At 40.5% G+C, this 23,932-nt stretch overlaps 1 protein-coding gene across 3 annotated transcripts in view; it reads left to right on the top strand.

Moving 5' to 3' along the window:
- Nucleotides 1-4,309: 4,309 nt before the first annotated feature.
- CA10 (carbonic anhydrase 10) overlaps nt 4,310-23,932 on the top strand; it is a 209,825-nt gene continuing 190,202 nt past the window's right edge. Inside the window, exons 1-3 of one of the 3 annotated variants that reach the window (XM_040581857.1) lie at nt 4,310-4,603; nt 5,283-5,423; nt 5,682-5,769. In XM_040581857.1, coding sequence (XP_040437791.1) covers nt 5,709-5,769 — 61 coding nt within the window. In that variant the 5' untranslated portion in view covers nt 4,310-4,603; nt 5,283-5,423; nt 5,682-5,708. Of the gene's footprint in view, nt 4,604-5,108; nt 5,202-5,282; nt 5,770-23,932 lie in introns of those variants that run through there. The other 2 variants (XM_040581858.1, XM_040581856.1) reach the window with 2 other exon arrangements.

The following is a 23,932-nucleotide window of genomic DNA, read 5'->3' as shown; positions in this document are numbered from 1 at the left end:
TGATAATGAATAGACTGACTCATGGGAAAACCACATTGACTGACTTAACAGTTAACTGCCAGTCATTTTCCTTGTTCCTTTGTTAGGAGTGTTTTTAACTTCAAATAAATTGCATCATTATCTCTACCGGTAAAATGTAAATTCTAGCTCAGTTTTGATAAAAAACATCAATACAAGAAAAGAATTACCTTAATGTCCATTGCACTGATGGATTCTTAGAAGCTGTATTTTTACAATGATATGTTAAATTTTTGATCAGTTTCCTTAGTGTGGTCAGCACTATTTATAAGCACTGAAGATATTCTCAGAAAATACAAGAAAGCATGGCACTAACAATATATGGAACAGGAGCGGTCGAAATGAAGTGGCAGTATTATTGCTCGGTATTTATAGTTATATTTTCGGCAACTTGCCTGTTGCTAGTGGCTTTCTAATATTAACTTGCTTAAGCTCTGAACCAAGAAGGTACTTAAGCATCTTTGTAATTTGAGTGGGGCTTCCTGAAAGTTAAAAATGAGACACATGACTATGAGGACTGAATTCAGGCATAAACAAACATTCAATCTTCAAATCCCCATTTGGATTTGGAGACCCTTGAGCTTTCTTCCACCCAAGTGAACTGCAGCATTGGCCCTTTCTTTGAGTTTGATCTAACATTGATTTTGGTTCATGCTTACAACCTGGGCTGTTCCCAGTGGCAATTCAGAAGCTGACTCACAAGTCCTTCCATCATCCCTGCCATGGGGCCAGCAGCCCTTGGGACAGGGGAAAACAAGTAAGAGCAGGAACTGTTCCAGCTCTGCCAGCTTAATTGCTGGAAACATGCCAGAAGCTGCAGACAACTTCAATAGCAGGCCTTTGCTGATCTGACTTATTTTGACAGAAATGAGCTAGGGAGCGCACAGGCAAGCTGCTGTACCAGATCAGTAGGAACCTTCAGCAGCACAGTAGTGATGAATGGCAGCAACCTCTTCCACCGACACAGTTCAACCCATTTTGCTCAGAAGTTGCCCATTCAGAACAGTTTTTACAACTGATCTTTACTGATCCAAGCTAATTTTGAGTCAAATGAGTCAAAATGCTGGCTCCACTGAGAAGGTACAAACCTTAATTCTGATTTACTGAACTGGAATGTGTTATGTTGTTATAAAAAACTTTAAATGTGTGGATTTTCTAGGTACTTTTTGAACTCTGTTTGCATAGCTAAAACAAAAAGTCTTCCTGTATAAATCTGGCCTGAAGAACCTAGGTGTCCAGGTACAATTAATATGATAGATACTCTTAAACCACTCTGCAGTCATTTTTACCTCTAGGCACTTAAGTAGTCCAATGACTTCAGTACAGCTTAAAGGTTGGCAAGGTTAAATTGAAGAAGTTTAGCCAACTGTATAAATATGAATGGAACTCAAATAAATGCTGCAAATATCAACCTACTTCAATTTAGTGAGTTAAAGAAGGAGTTTTGAATAGAAACTCATATCATAAAAAATTGATGCTGCAGCCAGCATCTTTGTCTGTTTTGAATGTACCACCAATGTACCCAGGAGAGTTATGTTCTGCTTCTACCCCAAATACACCTTACTATATTAAACCATTTCCCTTGAGATCAAATATACTGTGCCAAATTCTACAGTGAAAGCCTGATCCAAAACTTGTTGAAGTCTGCAGAAATATTCCAATTGATTTCAGTGGGCTTTGGAACAGGCTCATATTGACATCCATTCAACTTTATTGAACTAAGCTTCCTGTGGAGCTGCAGCAGCCAATATGGCCATAATGACTTCCAAACCAAGCTGTAAGGCTACTGCCAGTCAAATAACATCACAGCACATAAATAATAGCAGAATAAACTCATTACTATTTGTCTAATTTTAAAAAAAAATAAATAATGTGTGTTTCTGAGCTCACTACTGTATTTTCCAGGTAAAAAAACTTTCGGTTTGCCTTTGATCCTTCATAGATTTTTCAGTCTAGGTCACTGAAAGGAGTATAAGGTTTGCACGAGGACAATAAACATACCACACTAAAAAGATGCACAAAAATTAATATATTTGGGTGTCTTGGCTATCTGCTAGCAGCCAACATCAACTACCTATTTTTCTCCTGCCATTAAACTCATGCTGAAGTTCCACTGACATAAATAGGAATTAAACATGAGCTTGCCACTTAGGATTTGGCGTTCTCTCTTGTCACCAGTTCAATTCTTTGATGACTTAATGGACAACACACCCTTTTATGGCAGGTCATCTCAATTGCTTGAGACATTTATTTTCCCACATGTAATGACATAATTTCAAGGAGACTTGTTTAGGAACAAGGATGTCTGTGGAAATATAAAAGATAAGGTCTCTTTCTGTTTTTTTTATGTTCCCAATTGAGATGTTGTTTTAAGAAATTAGTTGGGAAAGCCCAAAAGAGAGTTTACAGACAAACCTATGGAAAATGTTCATCTATTTGAGGAGAGCAGTTTAGTAACTATCAATGGAAACATTTACTAAGCATTTCCTAAAGCGTGCTTACACACATCTAGACTACAGGTAGAAGATGCCACTCATGCTTTCTATATGACCAGAGTAGGAGATATTAAGTTGGATTTTAAAAAAGGTGTAAAGAAGAGAATTGCATATGTTATTTTGCATGACACTGAAAACAGAACACTCAACAACCAAGGTCTCGGGTTCTTCTGGTAATCTGAGCCTTCATTTGATGACGTGATCTTAAAGGAATGACTCAGGACAACTCCTTGCAGTCCTTATTTCATTAACTTTTCAAGAATCAGATGCAAATCATATTTCAGCCTTGTTAAAAATCTGTACTAGTCTGGTGCTTCTGGACAATTCATTCAGTGACCAAAGGTGTATCTATATAATGTCATACTTGATAAATGCCTACTCACCCACAGGCTGCCTTAGTTCCCTAAATCCTATGCATTTCATTTTGCCCAAGAGGGATAATTCTCAATTGCCTAAACTTAAGCATTCAAATGACGCTCAGCATTCCGCAATCCTATCAAGGAAAGAAATCCCTCTTGCTGCAGAGTCCCACTGTTTAATGAAAATCCATTAAAAAATATGGGAATTAAGTCATTTGTCCCTAAAGCCTTGCACGATTGTGCCTCATCTCCAGCCTTGCTGTTCTCGCTGGGCAGATGATGGCAATTATCTGTTTGTTAAAATCCTGAGTCTATAACCCATGAGAAGAGATGGAGTAAACATCACCAGAGACTGCTGCAGCGCAAAGAGCACTTACAGTACCCGGAAAACTAGCAAAATGAATACAAGAATCACATTGACTACTAAGTGCCTGCAGTCCAGTTCTTCCTTTCAAATAGTGATGATTTTTGTCCCATCCAGTTGCTTTGAAGCACTCTAGAAATCTGATCTACCACAATTAAATACCATCAGGATGACTTGAAACCTATGACACCTACACATTTCTCAGAGCTGACGAAAATAACAACCTAGCCTGTGGTTTCTTCTCTTAAAGATCCTCTCCTTCCCCATTGAGAGATCCAGGCGTCCTCATTTTGCTAGAATCCAGACAAAGGTGCATTTTACAAGTATGCCCTGGGCTGGAGAGCTGTTTATAAACCAAACTATGTTAGATCTATTATGCATGCATCCCCCGCTGGAGTATTTGTAATATGACCTCTGCATACCTGCCAAGAGCTGGGATACCAGTTTGAAACCCAAAGCATCTCTCTCCCTCCCCCTTCCCTCTGCCTTACAGTGATCAATGAAGGCATCCGCAGTCGAAGCAGTTGCAGGATCACCTTTTCACACCTGCCCTGAGCCGGGATTCTCGTTTGCAGCCCAAAACCCCAGCCCCCTCCCTTCTGTCATGACAGACCGAGCCACCTCGCAGGGCGCCACGGCCCGGGGCAACCCCTGCCCACCTCCCCGCGCCGCGCCGCTCCCCAGCCCGCAGCCCCTGCACTCTGGCAACGCTGCCTTCCTGCGCCCAGCTTCCCTTTCCGCAGAACGGGAAACCCAACCTCCCCCCGCGCCAGGTGCACCTCCTTTTTATTCTTTTGCGTTTTATTTTTTTCTTTTTGGGGGGGTGTGGTGGTGGCGGGGGGGCGGTTAAAATCGGACCCACATTTTAAACAAAGTGAGCAGCACCTTCTGGAATGTGCCTGAGAAGACAGAGAGCCGAGGCGGCCGCGCGGGAGGGAGGTTGTTGGGTTGGTTTTTTTAACGCTTTCCTCCTGCCCGCTGCCGGCGGCCCGGTCCCAGCCGCAGCCCCCTCTGCCGCGGTGCGGCCCCGCCGCCGCCCGCTCAGGCACCGCCTCCGCGGCGGAGCGCTCCCCCGCCGGCCCGCGCCGTGCGCGCCGCCGCGCCGAGTCCCCGCTGTGCCCAGCGCTGCCGCCCGCGGCCCGCGGCCCCCCGCAACACAGCCCCCGGCTTGGGGAAATGGCGAAATAGTGGGGCTTAGGGGAGGAGCGGGGGGAAGCCAGCGAGCTATGGTACCTCCTGGCAGCTGAGGTGGTGGTAGGTGGCTGCAGCAGGCAGCTGGGAGCTTGGCCTCGATTTGTTTTTGGGACTGCAGGCAGGAGTGGCAAATCCGATGAGCTGAAAAAAATAAAAAGCAGGAGGATTTGGGGGTAAGTAAGAGATTGCCCCAAAACTGATACTGATTGTTTTGGGTTTTTTTTTAGTTGGGGGGGGGGGGGGGGGGGGGGAATGTACGCAGAAGTATTGTGGATGGGGGGATGCAATTAGACACACACTGCAGCGCAAGTACTTGGCTAACTCTTGGCTGTAGCCTCTCGTCCTTCCTACCATCAAACCCGCGAGAAGTTTGGGCTTGTTTGTCTTTTCTTTCTTGTTGAAATAAGTTTTAAAATGTTGGCATCTTCAGCGAAACCGGCCGGCGATGCACGGAAGCCGCGGCTGCTTGCAGACTGTACTTGTGCAGTTCAGATGGGGAGGGGGTGGACGGACGGACGGACCCAGACCCCCAGTGTAACACTGACACACACGCACCCCTCGCCCAGGGCGTTTCCGCGCTGCGGGGCCGCCGGTGCGGAGGTGGCCGCGGGGGGCGGCGGCGCCGGGGCCATCCCGGCCGGGGAAGGGCAGCTCCGTGCGCGGGGCAAGAACGACCCCTGCAGTCGCCTGGCGGAAAGCCGCCGCGCCGGCCATTGCAGAACCCCGGCAGGGCTGGGGGGAGACGGCTGCTACGTGCTCCGCGCCGTGGAGGTGCGGTAGCATGCGGGGGGGTGTGGGGGTGTGGGGGGATGCGTTGCAGCGGGTGTTAATCTCTTTCCGCTCATTTTGTAGCAGCAGGAGAGGATCCCCCCTCCCTCCGCCGCGTCCCTCCCCCCGGCATGCTGGCACTGCCCCGCTGAGACGTGCAGAGTTTGGGGGGAACTTGCATCTGGCTACCCTGGAATAGAGACTCTCCGGACCGGATCAGTTGGGGTTTGTTGTCTATGTCTTGTTGGGAAATCTGGTGGATTTTTTTCTCACTCGTGGAGGAAGAGCCCGGTGCTGGCGGTTGTCTTCGTGGTGGTTTTTGGAGGGCGAAGGAAGGGAAGGGATCTCGCTTGAGCCGTGCAGAGAGAGAGCTCGGACATGTGTTGTCAGCACATCTGGGGAATACAGTCTGCAAGTCCGAAAGGAAATTTGCTGGGATCGTTCAAACTGCGATATTGATCTTTGTTATTTTTTTTCGCCGAGGGATGCACTTGGCATGAGAATCGGAGGATGGAAATTGTTTGGGAGGTGCTTTTTCTTCTGCAAGCGAATTTCATCGTCTGCATTTCAGGTACACAGCTAGCACAGAAAGGGGGGGGGGCGGGGAGGGGTGTGTGAGAAATACCCTTGAGGGTTCCCAGGCTTCCCCTTAATGAGGGACAAGAAGTACTGTCAAACCCCAACCAAAACAGTAGTTGAAAAATATGTGAACGATGTATTGCGAGTGGGTCGTGACAGAAATCAAACATGATACCCCCCCCCCCCCCCCCCCAATTCCGATACCTGTGTAGTAATTACGATTATTTGCAATAAATAACAACAGTGTACTGATTACGGAGATGGAGATGCTTATAATTCCTAATGTACCTGATTGTGATAATTAATTGCAAAATTGCAGTAATCCTGGAATTTCATAGCTCCTGAAGTTCTTAAACTTGGCTCATCTACAGATCTTAAAAGGTTTGCGGTTCATTGGCAGAGTTGTCATGTTCTGGTGCCATGGTTCAGGGTCTGCAAAAGGAGAAATAACAGTGAATAATGTGCCTCTGCTTTTAAAAGGACCTTTACTATGGCCGTGCTCTGAATTAAAAAAAAAATAATAATCGTTCCATTCAAAGAACTCCTTGGTGGCTGGGATTCCAGCCTTAGCCGCCTTATTTTAAGCTTGCAAAGATCTCTCTCCCCTCCAGTATGTAGAAGTCTGGTAATTTCAGTTGTCACCAGAGCTTGTCCAATTAATGAATAGGCACAGCCAGGTGTCTAGCATAAAGGATTGAAACAATTTATTCTTGGGGAAAACACTCCCTTCTACTGCAAAAGCCCTGTCTGCCTTGTTAATTTGTCATGTCAGTCATGCTGGAATAATTATGTTGCAGGAGGCAGGAGTGGGGAGGTGGCCAGTTTTCTAGTTTGGGACACTTCAGGGAGCCCCATGGGGATCCAGGCTGCCTGCATCTCCTGCTGTTCCACTTCTCTGCAGGCAGCTTCTGCCCTCAAGTCATTGCGTAAGTCCGGAAATGGGAATGCAAGCAGCACAGGCAAGGCATGGCACTGCTGAGGGGAGGCAGGGTGTCCTTGTGGGCATCTCAGTGTCCAGCCTGGAGGTTCTTAGGAAGAGGGAGCTCCAAAGCTCCCTTGGGACCATGCAGAGGTTGGCCTGGACTGTCTCCCAGCCACAGCCACAGCCAGCAGCACCTGCAGCATCTCGCCCTGGCAGTGCCTGCCCCCACTGCGCCTTCTGCAGCGCTTCCCGACAGATCCACCCTTACAGCCCTCGGACTGGCGACACTTACCCTAACATTTGGGGTGGCAGCATCTATGTTAATTTCATTTGTCTGCACCTGCCCCCAGATTTTTTATTCCTGAAAAAATGGTGTTGCTGTCAGCCCATGGGGTACGTCAGTCCTTCTTTTATCCCCACAGACTGGCACCATCTGCTACCAGGCACCCGGGTGATACTGGCAGCTCCCCAGGCTGACCTTCCACTTGTGCCCATTGGTACCATCAGAATAATTCACTCTCTCAGTCTTTAGAACAGCAAAACCTGCTGTCTCTTGTCATTTAAATCTCACACTTATCAATTTAGCTCAGCGTGATATGCCACCTGTCCAGTTCTCTTCAAATTAGGCACTTCTTAAAGTACCACAGTGAGAATGGAAAAATAAAGCTCATCGCTTTCTTGGCCATTCTGACAGTAATATCCTGAGACAGAAAGAAGCTGTCCCATTCTGTGCAGGTCCTTATGCCACACATTTAGCTGCCAGTGTTTCCTTATCTTCCACCCCCGCCTTTCCTCATCTTCAGACATAGGAACCCAGGCTTTGGAAACCGATACTAGGATCAGTCCTGCAGGGGCTCTCCTCGCTCTCCATCTCCCTCTAGCACTAAGAACAGACCGATATCCATCTCTGTTTTCTCTTTTTTGTTCCTTTTTGGGGGGGAATAAAGTGAATAAGTGAATGGTGGGATGCCTTTGCTGCATGGTTAAAGCTGTCGTTTCAAATAATTTTAACCACTTAGAGAATGTCTGCATTCTTTAGCCTTTCTTCTCTTTTTTTTCTTCCAAGGGATTTTTATTTTTTTCAGGAAGCCTTAGTATTTGTCATCTTGGTAAAAAGGATTAAGATCTGTAGATATTTTACTGTCACTAATACTTTGTATCTTTCCTCTGTCAACCTTTTTACATTATGTTCTGTAGCATATTATCTAGCTGGGATGTCTGGATAACTGTGTAAGTAAGAGAAGGTGTAATGAAGCCTGTTAAGGTTTGCCTCAACACTGGATTCCAGAAACTGTATTTTTAGCACCAGCACTGGTCATTCATTCAACATGTTACTGGAAAACCCCATTAGCTGAGCACACTGATGCAATTTACAGAATTGTGAATTAAGGAGTGTGGTAGTATTGTTTTGTTTTGGTTCGGTTCGGTTTTTTTTCCCCTTTCTTATTAAATCAGTTGTTTCAGAAACAAAGATACAAGACTGGTTTTCTATGCATGGATCTTTCCTGAACATTAGCAAACACTCGATTCAGTGTCTTATTTAAACCTGTAATGGCCCTCCTACTAATTCCACTGGTTATTTGGATTAGGGCCTGTTAAGGGCTCCTATTCAAAGGGATGATGTCAGTCACTGAAATGAATAAACTATGAAGTTAGTTTATCATTATTAGTAAACTTATCAAACATAGGTTCAATATTATATGTCACATTTTCTTTTGCTATGTGTTTTTATTTAAATTATGACAAATACAGCAGTTATGCAGTGTTCTTATTTAAAATAAATAACGAAGTTATACAGTTGGCTTTTTAGTGTCTCTCATGCATGTATTTTTGTGAGACTTTTTATATGGAAAGTAATTTTATCTATTAGAAAGAGGTATATCTATTTTCAAAATATTTAATAGCTAGTATTTTTTATCAGTCAATTACCTGTATGTATGATCAATTGCTTGGTTTGGAAGAATTGATACTAAGATTTAGGAATAGATTTTTTTTTTTTTTAATTACTGGCCCTTGCGTTTGGGAAATAATTTATCTGTGGAACTTCATACTCTGAATATTTTTGTTTTCTTGGCATACTGAATTAAGGCTTTTTCTACTTGAAATTGCTTGTTTAAAGGGAGAATCTAGTTTCTTTGTGCAAATGGAAATGTGAAGTAAGAACAGATTGAAGGACCACAAAACAGTTTCTGTTTTTTAGAAAGAAATTAAAGCCCTCTCTTTCCTTCAAAGTCATGATGCATATTTATTCCTTTGAATTGTAGTCTCTGAGGAAAAACAGTTATGATTTGTATTATGACTTTTGAGGGTTTTTTCTTTTTAATGATACTACAGCACTGAAGGAACACAGGGTAGTGGAAGTGAAGGTGTCCTGTAGATAGGATGCTGGAATAAGACCTCTCTGGTGGTTGTTACTTTAAAGACAGAGATAATCATGGTATGGGGATTATGCTGTTTATATAGAAAGAGTATAATAGTTGGTATGATGTCTAGAATTTCCTTCCTGGCTAATAATAATACCACCAAAGATTTAATTAGCATCAGTGTTCTCAGATAGGATGTTGTTGATCCCATAATGGCTGCCACCTTTGCTTGCATAGTCATTTGTATAAACCATGAGCAATTTTTTTGCGATTCTAGGTATTAACAATCAATTTCAAGAAAAAAAAAAAAACAACCCAGGATGCTGTTTTCAAACCTTTGCAGGATACTTCATTTAAAGAAGAAAATCCTACTGTCATGGGCATTGATTAAGAAGGTTTCTATGTACATTTTCTGTTAATCCATCAGCAAAATGATATATAAAACCTGCATATTCAACATCTTTGTGGCTTCCTATGAATTGATATATTACCTCTTATTGTTTGGCTTGCAGGAATTAATATGGATGAAATTCATGCAATCCCTACAGCACTCTCATTATTTGGAAGTATTTTCATCCTTTGCTGTCATCCTCGAGTCATGTAGGGGCAGATCCCTTTTATGATGTAACTTCTTTGGCCTGTTTGGCAGCACTCAGGGATCATAAATCATGTATCATGAACAACTAAGATGGTATAAAAAAAATCCTTTCTATCAGGGAATTCCACTGTGTATTGAGCATCTAATGTAGCATCTCTTGGCATTGAGGACTAAGGGTGTATTTGGAGTGCAGTTGCACTTCATTTTCTGTCTTGCTGCTTCTGTGGTCTCTGAGCTCTTATTACTTGGCATAACACAGAGTTATCCTACAGGAACTCTAAATTATGCCAGGGCTTGAATTACCTGTTGAATGATGGTCTGTAAGGTCTGATAACTCTTCTTGTCTTAGCATTGTACAACCTGAGATAATTCAAGCTACAGTAGTTTTGCAGAAGAGAAGAGCATCTAGACTCTAATGTCCATTAGCAACTAACAACGGATAGTTCATTGCTATGTTTGGACAATAATGTTGAAACCAAGTTAATTATTCTAAGATAGTGTCACAGAAGTAGCTTTTTCTGGCACTTTTAAGTAAGAAATGTGATATCCTAGGGAAAGAAATTATTCATAGCACAGATAAATATATATGAGAGAAAGTAATCACTGGGCATATAAGAAGGTATGACATGCAGCCTAGTGCATCTGGTAGTTAAGAGCTTTTGGCATCCAATCCATTGTAGTATTCTTTCCTGCTTTGTCCCATCTCCACAGCTTCATGTGTGTGGGCCAACCTTCATGCCTGCACGGGGTTTGTTGATGTTACTGAAAATCCACGTGAATTCAATCCTCCTGCTCACATTCATACACAGGATGGAGGCCATATGTTGGATCTAAAGACTCTCAGTTCCTTAGCACTTGAATGGTTTCTCACCTTGGAGATGTTGCTGCCTTTGCAAAAGGTGTGAAGATGTTTATGCTTTGAAATTCTATGGAAATAGCCTTGTAGTCTCCTATAAATGTCTGCTTTACTTTTTTTTTTTTTTTTAATGTGTGTGTGTCCTGTATTTTTCATCATTCTATTTTTATTGTTAGTTTTACAGCTACAGCGTGACCAGATATGCGCTAAAGTGCCAAAACAACACACATATTTTTAGTTTATGTAAAGGTAGTAGAAGGGAACGTTTATGAATAGTTTTGCACATATTGTGCCGAGCTATTTTCCATCCAATAAACTGATGGAAAGAAACCAGTAATTGCTGGTATTTTTTTTCCAAATCTCGGTTATGAAGATACCCAGTTTTCAAAGGGACCTCTTCGCCTTGTTGAGTTGCCTCATTGTTAATGCAATTGAACTAGATACCAAGGGTCCAAGAAGAAATTAAAAATAGGAATAAAACCCCAACTCAAATAATTGTTCTCAATTTAAGTCTAATTTAGGGTATTTAATGTATTCTTATTTAAGGTAGGAATTTAAGGTATTCTGTAAATCTTTGAGATACAACTGATGTTATAGAGAGGTTTTGCCCTTGATATTCTCGGAAAGGTTTTAGTTCTTAAATCTGCAATAGCTAGATTTCAATCTACAACAGCTAGATTTTTAATTCAGCAAGGACTGAAATGGCTTTCATTTGCATTATGAATATTCCTTGTATACCAATGAACAAGGGATTACTGCTTGTGCTAAAAGGTTGTTTTGCTTATTAGTTGCTATTGGTCAAGTATCACCTGCTTTCTTGGTTGAAAGGTTGTAATTTAGCTGAGGAGGGAACTGCTGTTTTCATCTTTCCTGATTGTTTATGGCTAAACTTAACATGGCAAAGACTGAAGTGGATGAGTGGCCCATCTGGACTGTTAATAGAAGACTATATAAAACTGTTTTATCATTATCTCATTACCAGCTCAAGCAGCAGACAAAACTAGATGACAGTTAGTTATGGACAACACTGACATACTGAGATAAGTGTTATTTTGCTCCTATCTTCTTTTTATCTTTAGTAACATCATATAGGAAGGAACAGAAAATAGTAATGCCATCAGAAAGTGCAAAAATGCCTGCCCATACAGTGGGGAATATCAGTTAGCAAAAAATTCCACTGTGATATATAAATTGAAACATTAAGGGTAAATAAATAGGAAATTTTTGAAAAGGGTGATAATCTGGAATTTAGGAGAATTTGCAGCCTAACCTGTTTACAGTTGAATTCAAAGTAGTAGAATATTTTATTGCTGTTTAACCACTGATGGTTAAAAAGCTGTCAAGGGTCTTTTAATGGAATTTTTTTGAAGATAAAATAGCAAGTTATTACTGTCATAAAAATTGAGGACTGAAGCATTTTAGACCTATATTCTGTGTAGTATAGTAGCCTTCCTGGTGATGTAGACAAGTATTTGGGGGCCTTATAGGCACATGGGTGCTTATAAATGTAAATTTCTTATTTGTCAGCATGGGAAACATTTTCATGCAGTGCTTAGCAGTTGACAGTTGAGGTAAGAAGGCATAAGGAAAGCTATATTTACACCCACCTTAAAAGACCTTGGAGCTCTGAAAATGTTATAAATGGCTTTAGTGTTAATGAGATTTGGGCCTTAAAAATTGCAAAAACTTAAAGCTTGACAATGAGAACAGCTTTAGATGGCAGGTCTCTGTGCTCCTGTGGAGTGCTAGGTACAGCCTATCCAGGATTATAGCCCTAAAGTATTTAATTTTCTTTTCTTCATCTGGAGGAATGGAAGGTGATCAGTTCCCACGTACATAGTGTACTGAAAGCAATGGTCAGAACTAAAGAATATAAACACTTTTATTCCTTGGTGTATTTTTCCACATGAAAACATTTCTGGTGTAAATTTATGTATCTGTAACATTTGAATTTCTGTAGTAAAATTAATATTAAACCTAAATGCCTGACAGTTTTATCTTTTGTAATATTATTACCAGGAAAATATCACAGTACCTGTAATTCACAAATAACTAATTAGAATGTACTTTTTTAACAAGATACTAAGATAAGTATAGACATAATATCTCTCATTTTGACATTCTTTCTTTGTCCCTTTATCAATAGTGCTTAACTTCGTCAAGCTCAGAATACTGTATGTTTGTTATCTGGCTTTTAAGTATGAAACAGCTAAGAGTTGTGCACTGACTGGTCCAAAGTTGCTTCTAAGCACAGGCATGGAGGAGGAAGCTAAGCAACGTTATCCTTTTTTTCCCCTCTAAATGTGTTGACATCTCCAGCTTTTGGAAGTAGCATTTGAGTAGATGGATTTAGAGGGAAACATGGTTTTTGAAAAAACATCATCTTGTCAGTTTTGTGGGTTGTTTCCAATTTAAGTTCTTTCCTACTGTTAACTACTTTAATCCCTGTTCTGCTTCAAGAAGAGTCATCAGAATAGAGGTTTTCTGTTCTGCCATGGGTAGAAAGACTAGCACAGCAGGACTCTGACAGAATTTGCCTTATTAATGTTAAAAGAAAAAGATAACGAGTAACAGAGAAAGGTTTTTTCATATGTGACTACAGAAAATGGCACCATTTGAAGTGATGTTGGAATGACCATGTCCTCCCCCTGCCTGATAGCTGTGCTCCTGGTAGGGTGGCAGTTGGATAGCTGAAGAAGCAGGTCAGGAAGGATTGCTACTGACACAGTTACATTTTATTTGGCAAGGTGACATACTTGGGCTTCTAGAAAGAGCATTAGTTTGCATTTGGCATTGTGGCAGAGAAAAGAAACTCTTTAGGAAAAAAATAGTGCTGAGGATTCATGCTTGCTGGCAGAAAAGGATAACAATAGTAGTGTTCCCTAAAAATGAAGTTTTATGGAGAAAGAGCTATTTCTTCATGTATAGGTGGAATGTCATACCATTTGCAGCTGAGGTGCGTTATTTGCCATGTGGAAAGCTGCAGTTATGCAAGGGAAGGGCTGCTGCTGCTGTAGAGAAAACACGTTTGATCCTGTGCTGCTCCTAATCCTGCTGCTTGGGAGTGTGTGAACAGCTACTGACAGGAGATTTCTCTGAATGGGAATGTGCAGTCTAGATTTTTCTAAGAATGAATGGTTTGAATGAGAAGAGCTCTGCATTATATTGCAGTCAAAAAGAAGAAAAAACGAATGTTGGTGGCAGACCTTGGAATAGTTTGCAGGGATTATATAGTGTTGGCCACAGTTTCACAGAGAAACTGAGGTAAAATATCATGTGAAAGGTCACACAGCAGCAATTTAAGTAATTACAGTCCATTTTCACCCTCACTTCTGCCTTGCAACACTAGGATTATCCTTACACCTTGTTTCTGGTCAGGGTATGACACTGAATCACCTCACGGACAGCAGCTCACCTGCATGAGGGAGCGCGAGGCCTCCATGGCGCCAGGCTGAGGAGGGAAGGCAGTGATGGGCCCTGGGATGACCCCGCAGGCTCTGCAGCCTCATCCTCCACCTTGGGCTCCAGCTGCTTCAGCCTTGTAAACACGGGTCCTGCACAGCCACGTAGCTTTGGGTCAGGCTGTGGAGAGAACAGTGAGAAGCCATGTCAGCAGCTCTGAGGTGCCTTCGACCTCAACCCCTGTCAGCCGGCCTCAGCCCTGTGCCCTGCTGCTCCTCACTCGCTGACGGGACTAACCAGCGCGGCTGCAGAGCTGCCTCCTTGCCTTCCTCATGTTGGTGGGCAGAGAGGCTGTGCCCTCCAGGAAGGTGACCATCCTTGCAAACTTCTAGAAACATCTGAGAATGGTTTCAGTGAGCTACATGCTACCGCTGCCTTTTGGTTTCTGACTGGAGAGGGGGCGGCTATAGCTGGGCATGCTCAGCAAATTCAGTGGATGATGGAACCTGGCAGCCAGGCCCCAAGAAACATAAAAATGACCTTGTAAAACCTCTCAAACTTGAAGCCCAGATGAGCAGCGAGTGTGCGGTCATTTCTGCCCCCTTGCCTCCTGACTTTGTGCGGATGGCTTCAGCTAGATTTATCCTCGGTGTTTAAACTTGCGCAGCTTCCCCAGAAGTGAAGGGTCTCCTGGTGGGGCCTGGTGTGTCTTCTCAGGGGCTGGCCCCCTCCTCTCACTGCGTGTGTATTATGAGGTATTTTTTCTCTTCATGGTAATAGCAGTGAAATTATCATGAGGTATAATTATGGTATATTTAAGAATTTAACCTGAAATTGGTTTCCAGGAGTTGGTGTTATACTAAGGTAAAATTCTGACCCACACAAGGTTCCTCCATAAACATGTGTTACGTAAATTCTGTTTAAATTATGAACACTCATTCACTTGGCCTCTTTATGGTTTTATTGTGACTAACAAATTTGTTTTTAACAAATAGGTTCCTCGAAGTGCAGCACTTTGCCTGCCTCATGTTTCTCATCCACTTGGTGCAGATGTAGGCAACAAGAGAAAATTAAGGGCACCAGAGGTTTTGGCCCTAAATTTTCTTTTTGAAATTTGCTCTCTCAACAGACCAACAGGTCCCTTTACATACTGATGCAGTTGGATATGCTGTGTACATATATGCAAATTTATTTGGGGGGTGAAATCCTCACCCCAGGACATTTTACCCATGATGTCTGTAGCTCCTACTTTTTATTTTCCAATATATTCACCTGGCTTCACCATTTGTGGTTTTATTTTCTTCGCATTCATATTTATAAGCGATATCTTATTGTTACAGTATTTTTTTGTGCCTGTTGGAAAACAAAGTAATCTACAAGGACTCCACATCTCCTCTCGTTTGCCCAGATAATCCTGAGGGTACTATGTGGCAGTTAGTAATTGCAAGTGGGATTTAAAGTTATCTGCAGATGCATAATTTTTATCTTCAGTAGCCCCCCGGCACTCTCTGTAAGTTGTTAACAATTCATCTTTGCCAGTCTGTAGTTGTGCCTTTGCTCTAGAGTCACAGGTATTTAACTCACTATGGAACAGGATGCAAAACAGAGTAATAAATAACATGATTTATTTTTATTAGCTAGCATAAGTATGTTTTCATACTTGCAAGCTAAAAACAGTCATCCTCTTTAAGATTTTATTGTGATATATTAATACACAGATTCAGATAAATGCAAAACTTAAAAGGCATGCTTAAGTGTTCTTCTGTATCTGAGTCTTAATACGTAATTGTATAAAACAACATAGATTAAGGATGTGCTGAAGTGCTTTGCTGAAGCAAGGAGTAGCAGTGGTATAATAGATGAATAATACAAAATCTTTGGAAAAGCCCAGCTAAGATGAGCAGAAACTTTCATAATCTCTGATGAAATTATACAGTTGTGTAGAAAACAGATTTTTATCCAGGTAAAATCATATCAGTTCTTTGTGTAGTAAAATGAAGATACAGACTTTTCTAGTATGACTAACATAGCAAGAGAAACTGTGCAATGAGACTTAAAATAACCTGGATTGTAATTTGTTAATTCTCACATTATGGATGCCCAGAATGAAGTGGACACTATTTTTCACTATAGTAAACAGATTTGCCCTGGACTATAGTAAACAAACCCCAAAACCCAAAAAGCGAAATAGCAAGAGATAAGTGGTAATCACAATGATTTTCCCTTGTGAACATCTGTTCCATTTTTTTTTTTCAGCACAAATTTTAATTTTATTTTGATCAGACCTCAAACTGTGCTATAGAGAGGACATGCTGTATACAGACGGGCTGTGGGGCTGCATGGCATGGCTGGAGGGACAGTGGCACAGCTGTGCTGTGTCATGAGGGAAGACCCACTCTGCCAGGCGGTGCTGGCACAGTCTAGATTGCATAAGCAGAGTTTATTCAGACTGATATAGGAAACTTCTTGTGGGGGGTATAAAAATACTTGAGCTTCTATCTGTCCCTCTGTCTGGGACCAAAATAAGCCAGGCATGTCCTCCCTACTGCTGAGAGAAGGGGGTAGCATATTCAGTATGTATCAGTAGAAAAATTTGCCACATTTTAAATGAGGTAAGAGTTCATATATGATACTATGAATAAATCTCTACCATGAGCAAGAAATTGTACATAAGTATTGCACTATTTATAAAAATGACCGGACAAAGCTCTACAATACGTTTGCATCGTATTTACGTATTTGGGCTATACCGACCAAAGACCACAGAGGCTGTAAACCTTCTTCCTTTCCTCCAGCCATTGTCCTGCTTTGACTCTGCTTGATGCTTCACAAAGAGGAGAAACTCTCATAATTCATGCTTATAACTCTCCCATTTTTAGTTCCTTACTCTGTGTAATTGGGACTTTCTGTGTCTACCGTGGTTTTATTTTTTTAAATACTTAGCAGATCTCCCTTTCAATGGCTTCCTTACTGATAACCTGATTGCTATTGTGAGGGACCAAATGATGAAGTGTGTCTGGATCACATAATATCATCACATTACTGGACACCTAAGAATTGATTCTAGTCACAGAATACTCCAGCTCTTAAAATCTTTGAAATAGAGCATTTTTTATATAGAAACAAGAGTATATGACATAATACTATTGCATTATTTTTAAAACTCTGAAATGTTTTGGATATAATTTTCACTGATATTATATAAACTGTACAGAAATAATCTCCTGGCATTTGCTTGGAATGACACTCATCAATTCCTACACATTTATTTAAAATATAATGTAGAAACAAAAAAGTACTTGTTTTACACAACTTTGTTTTGGATGTTTTGCCAGGGAAAAAAGTAAGCTTTGCTAATACAGACTGAAATAAAGTCTAAAATAAAATCTTCACATCAGCTCTAGTTCATTCACAGAGGTAGGGTGCAGTGGAATTACTCCGCCAAAAATGTTGGCATTGAGTGTAGTTAAGTATTTAAGCAGAGGTCTCTTGGTAAATAGAAACATTAGAAACATACTTTGACCTCTGCTGCTGGGTTTCAGGTATGTGAGAGAACCGTGCTTAGGAGCTTTACTAGTCATGTGGTCAGAATGATTTTCAATCACTTTGGTTATTGCTGGATTAAAATTGAGGCTGCAGAGATTAATGGTCTGGTGTTACTAATCCACTAAACCCCTGTTCCTAGATCTTTTAAATTGACTGAACCTATAGATTGTTAAATTACTGAGAGATATGGATTTGTAATGGTTTTAACTACCTTTCTTGATATTTGGTGTTAGCAGTATCCTATTATTTATTGCTTTTTCAGACAGTGATCTTGGCTGTTCTTGAATGGAAGTGAACTTTATACTTTTTTATTTATACTATTCTATAGCACAGTAAAAGTGTGTATAATTTTAAATGACTGTGGATAAAGAAACCTTTACTGTGTTTAGATATGTCCTGGCATTAGTGGAAGATCAAATGCAAACAACGGAAGTTAAATCTTATTTTTATTTCATTGTTACAGATGGTGGCCACTGTCCCTAACTGTCACAACAGCCACTATCTCCTTTCATTCTGTCTGCCATTAACAGTGGTGGTTGTCCCCTTAGGTGGGTTTTACTGACATTTGAAGATGTGACCAAAAGCAAAATGGCTGCTCAAGCTTTTGAGAAATTTTATGTTCTAAACTAGTGCAGTATTTGGAGTATCAGGGCTCAGGACTCTTCCCAGAGATCTAGAAATTAGGCACAGTTTCTGTACTTTATTTATGTACAAGTGTAAGAAGTTTTCCCCAGGTGAAAAACTAGGTAAAAAAAAAAGAAATAAAAAAAAGAGGAAAGAAATGAGGAAACAGTTCATCTCTGAGACATGAGGAAACTTTGGGCACAACAGTGTAGAGGTTTGGGTTTCAGTAGGGATCTGTAAACAAGGTGCATGAAGAGAATTGACAGGTTCCATCAATACAGTGTGGGAGAAGCAGGAGTTAGGGGAGAGGGCATAGCATGTGGAAGAAATCAGACTGTAATTGTGGCTGGGACAGTTCTGGGGGTATTTAATCTGAGTGGATAGCTTTACATTAGACAAGGAGAGGGATGGAGACTCTCACGTATGTGTTTTGGGCCCTGTTTACCATGTCTGTGCTTAAGGTTGCAAATTGGAATTGTTTTGGCTTTCAGGTGTTTGTAATTTTGTGTAATACTCCATTCCAAAAGGTAATTTTAAAAAAGGACTTGATTTTTAATTCTAGAAGGATGTAAAAATACAGTCTTTTAAAATTTTTTTCCTTTGATGAAAGGAGTTGAGCACCTGGTGCCTGCCAGATTGGTGTGGACATACGCAATGTCTACATGACATACAGAAGAAGAAATTTGTTTTGATTGAATAAATAATGACAACAGTCTAGCTGTAAACAACTAGGTTTTGGTGTTTGTTGAAACTGCAGTGTGATTACCTTTTTAATAGGAAGCACGCTTGAATTATCATCTAATTATGTCTTGCTTTGGTTGTGGTTTTGATTCCTGTCATATGCTGAAAATAAGCAGAATTTTTTTGCTTTTGTTTTCACTGCAGAAGATGCAGAAGAGTCATTGGAAAGTATGCTTTTGCATTTTAACTGCACTTGCATTAATCTGCTTGGGAAAGGGGAGTAAGCTGTATTTGTAATTTTATAAATTAATAACCTACCAAAATCATTGAAAAATAATGCATTTCCAATTTAAAGGTTCAGTATGTCACAAAATGTTGTGATTACTATATTACTATAAATGTATTTGACATGTTTATACTAACGTACAGTAAGGTAATGTAAGTCAATTATAAAGTCAAACTCTGTCAGGGAATTCTAGTGATCAAAATAAACCCTTTATTTCATGCAACCATCTCTTCTTCCTAACCCTGGTATCTTGGCTTATTCTTTTGCCTTCTGGTTATCTCAGTAATAGTATGTCTTGATTAAGGTCTGCAAGGAGCTTTTACATCTGTTCTTGTTGCAAAGCTATGTAGGATAAAGTAGGCCAAAGATAACTCATGCAAACTATGGACCTCCACTTACTTCTTTCCCTCCAGATGTAATATTGTGTTCAAATAAAACTGGGACTGTGAAAGTAAACCCAAAGCATTTAAATGGATTTTTGGCAATTTCTAAAAGCTTTCTTGAAGAAGAAGAAACTATTAATGTAAACTGAAACATCTATGTCTGGATGAAAAAGATGAAGTTACTGTGCTGCCAGCTATTAGGAAATACAGTCTTTATCCTAAAAGATAATTGGAGTTCACCATCTAAGTGAAAACAACAGTCACCCTTACTAAGGTGAACAGATCAATGAGAATAGTTATTGTGAGACTGAAAGAAAAAGTGACCTCTTTCTTATTTAGAAAACTTGAGACCAACTCAACACAAGTCCTGTCCTCAGGATATGTTCTATGGGAGATTAATTTGTAAGAAGTAGACACTAATTGAACTCACAACATAAGGGAGTAAATGTTTGCACCTTCATAGACAGGCTTTGAAGCTTCAACCACATTGCAAGTGATTTAGATCTGGGTCTAAATTATAGGCCCACGATAGGGTGGAAAACAGTACCCTGATCTTTAGCTAGCACTTAGGCCCACCATGGAGCATTTCTTCTTAACTGATTGGGCCCACGTTGCAAACAAATGAAGCATTTGTTGAGTGGAGAGACACCAGGTAGTTCCTCTGTATCCCTGTAATGCATTTGTGACTGCCTACCAAATGGCAATAGAGAGTTCAGTTGAATTGCCCTGGCTAGTAGCTGCAAATGTATTATGCTGGCAGGCTTAGGTTTCTCTGTTTAGGCTCTTTTGGGACAAAGGGCTTGACTGTCCACTGTCTAGCATCCAAAGTAGTTATTTCTAACCCCACTGATGTAAGTGAGAAATACTACTCTATTAGAATGATAGCAGTTTTGTAAACTAATAAGCAGTCAGATCCTGTGTTTATGTAAATCAGCGTAACTCAAAAGATCTGTTCTAGTTTGTTAGAGAAAGGAACTAACCCAGAGCATGGGTACTGCAGGATCAGGTCCTAGGATGCATCATTTCGGTGAGTTTGGCTTTTGATCAGAATATACCCACTGGCTCTGTTAACCTGAATGTTTATTGCATGGTTCTAATCCAGGTTTGAGAGAGACTTAAGTATTTTAACAGTTGCAAAAATAAACATGTGGTCTGCTTATTTGGGGGGATTTGTGTTTACGGCAGTCGTACACAGAGAACCCTATTATTGATGGTCCATTTTTTTAAAGCTCCTGCCATCTCTTGCACTCTTGGTATTGCTGTTTTTTTCTCAGTTGCTCTTAAAGGCAATATTAACAGATGGTAGGCATTGCTCATTAAATCTGCATCTACACCTCTCCAAGGACTGCAAAGATGTTGGGAAACAGACCATGTTACTGCAGTAAGCGCTTAAAAGCTTGGAACTTACTGTGGTATTCATGAGCAGTTTTCACTACCAGTGTATTTTAAGTGCTACAGTAGTGGAGTTACAAATACATTGGTGAAATATTTCTTATTTAGCCAAGTCCAGGTGTCTGTTTCTTTCATACTTGCCATATTTGTGCTTTGATAGTGTCATAGTCAACAGCTCTTTCCTTTTATATATGCTGGACATTAAACCTATATATCTGTAACACTTAATTTCTCACCTCCATTTACATGTGTCACCTGAGGTGCCTTTGCTTTTCCTTAAGACCACTTTCTCTATAATGCTTAGCTTTTCTTTTTGTCCTGTCTGCAGTGATGGCACTTTTTAAATAGATTAGATGTATAGATGTTACTTTTAGGCTTTCACAACTTGAATGTATCTTTGTCTGAAGAGGCAGCGCTTCAATGTGCGAGTCGAAAGGGCGTTGTGCCAGTGTGGAATTCAATTTCCATATGTTTCAAAGTGGTGGTGAGAGATGCAGAAATCCAAGTAGCAGATAAGAATTCTCATTTCTGTCTCTTTATTGCTCTGATTTGGAACTGATGGGATCGGACTAGCAATCCCAAACACATCAATATAGCCAGAAATAGGGTGCTCCCATCTTGTTTCTCTTAAGCTTTTCTTTTCTTTAGTAAAATGCTGGATCAGAAAGGTTAAGTTGTTGATTCCATGGTTCGTGGAAGGTTACGATTTAGTTCACATTTCTTTCACAGTTGGCCTGTGTTAGGGATAAGGAAGCTAAAAATGTGGATAGTACATTAAGTGGAAATGAGATCTACCCCTACCATTTTTACAGAAAGAAACACTTCAACCCTTCTGTGTTTGAGCTGGTCTAAATCAGCACTGTGAGGAGTGGAAATTCAGTAATCTCTCCTAGTATTTTGTATTTGTGATTCTGGTTTTCTGTTGGCTAGGGATATTTCAAGTTCTAAAGATGAAGTCTAAATAAAAAGTGATTTTAAATAAATTAGTTTCTACAGAAAGCTGTGTAGACACTCCCAAGAGAAAATCAACCTGATTTGTATTAATTTAGATTGTTTATTTGGAAGAGGCTAAAGTGAACCTAGTAAACCCAGTTTAAATTTATCTGGTACAATTTCTGAGCATAGACAAGAAGATTGCCTACCTTACATGCACATCTTTTCCTTGTGATTTACAAGAGGCAAAGTTATACTCATGTCAATTTGCAGAAGGAAGGGGCCATTTAAAGTAGCATCAAGAAAATAAAGAGATCTTTTAAGTTCCCAACTTAAGAAAATGAAGAGTGGGACAGTCAAGAGTGGGACAAAATGCTCTTTCATGTACGATTATAAGAGTGGTATCCCTAAGCATGAAAATTTGTCACTGTGATAATTATCAACATGCCAGCAATGCTACTATATTTGTCAGTAGCACAGTAGGGACTGATCCTGATCCATAACGACACAAGATAGTACATTTATCTGTGCTCTGCAATTTAAAGAGGTACAAATGAGAACCGAGGCTGCTTCACTGAGTAACTGGAAGAGTTAAGCTGTGCTTAATTCTCCTACAAGTCTTGCTTCTGATCCCATTAAAACTGCTGAAGGTATCCCCACTAAGTTTCACTCTAGCAAAATCAGACTGCAGGGACAGCAAGTGACCCATCTAAGGTATTTCAAAGCTTAGGCAGTTTGAGGTCATTCATTTTTTTTCCTAAGGATAATTGATAATTTTCTTCTTCTCTTTGCCCTCTGTCATTGCTTGCACACATTCCTTTAGTTTGGAGTTAGGAGAAAAAAAGGACAGGAGTAGACCAGTAAGGGGGATTAAGAGCATTTAGTTTTGAGGGATGGAGTAAAAGAAGAGTGGAGGAATAGGTAAAAGAATGAGGATACAGACTAACAGGGAAGGTGCTGGCAGTGGAAGACAGCACTGAGACTGGGTGTTTCATAGCGCACTTTGCCAGAAACAAATGAGAAAGAGAACTTGATGACAGTCCACTTTCTGAATTGTTTTTGGTTCTAGTCCTAAATAGATAGGAATCGGGTTAGTAGCTTCCACAGGAATAATACAGTCTTCTTGTCTGAAGAATCACAGAATAGAAATAGAGAGAGCTTGACTTTCAGTCATCAAGTCTTGATATTATTTTTTTAAGCCCTTAACAGAGCACAGAAACTGTCAGAATGCTTGAAGACAAAATTGTTAATAACTTAAATGCTGAAGTTCTTCACTACATAGCTGTTGACCTTTGAGGACTCTGACTGCTTACTGAGATTATTTCATTAGTATTTGCACATTGACTTCCTGCCAAAAAGTCAATCTGCTTTTCCTGTGCATGGTTTTGTTATTTTGAAGGTCTTCAGCTATGGAATAAAATCCACTATGTAACAAAGAGCTGGCAGAGTTGGAAGCTTTCCAGTAAAAGCCTTCCTAGGTTAAACTCTGGTGATGCTGAAATATTATAAGTCTTTCATGTGGCCTCCTTTCCCTTGTGCATTACCTAAACATAGCTGTTCCTGCAGAAGGGCAACAGTTAGTTTTAGTTCCCACTACTCCCAAAGGAATGCTATACTTGTTATTTACAGGATGGAATTTATACATCATTTGAACTTGGGACTTGGACTTTGCTTTTGTTCTTTTATCAGCCTCAAAACTTTTTTTTAAAGATGTTTATGATCAGCTTAATGATCCCTCTTAGAGAGCTGATTAGTTACAAAGTAAATGACAGTATGGATCTCGTATCATATTTAGGTGCTTAGCATTTCTGCGTTGTTGAAGACGCTTATACAAGCTGTTTAGAATAACATGTAAATATCACAATGAAAAAAGCATAAGGAAAGGCTATATCAGAAAGGGCTGACTCAAGAGCAGATTAACTACCAGTGGCCACCAGCAAAATGTCAATTTCTTTCTGATGCAGGAGAAAAAGGAAGATGGATATACACCATCTCTTCTTTTTTCTCCCCCTAATTTCCTCCCCAAAAGAAGAGGAAGGTCAAAATGTCACCTGAAAAAGCTGGATGGTTCTAGCAACTTTCTGTAGGCAGTGAAAGATGTCTGAACTATGAATGTCCTATTTATTGAGCCTACAGGGCTGAGATCAGTTTTTTTTTTATGACAGACAG

Source organism: Falco naumanni, chromosome 1 (genome assembly GCF_017639655.2).
Source record: "Falco naumanni isolate bFalNau1 chromosome 1, bFalNau1.pat, whole genome shotgun sequence".
In the NCBI taxonomy this organism is placed as follows: Eukaryota; Metazoa; Chordata; class Aves; order Falconiformes; family Falconidae; genus Falco; species Falco naumanni.
This window is presented reverse-complemented; position numbering and strand designations above follow the sequence as displayed.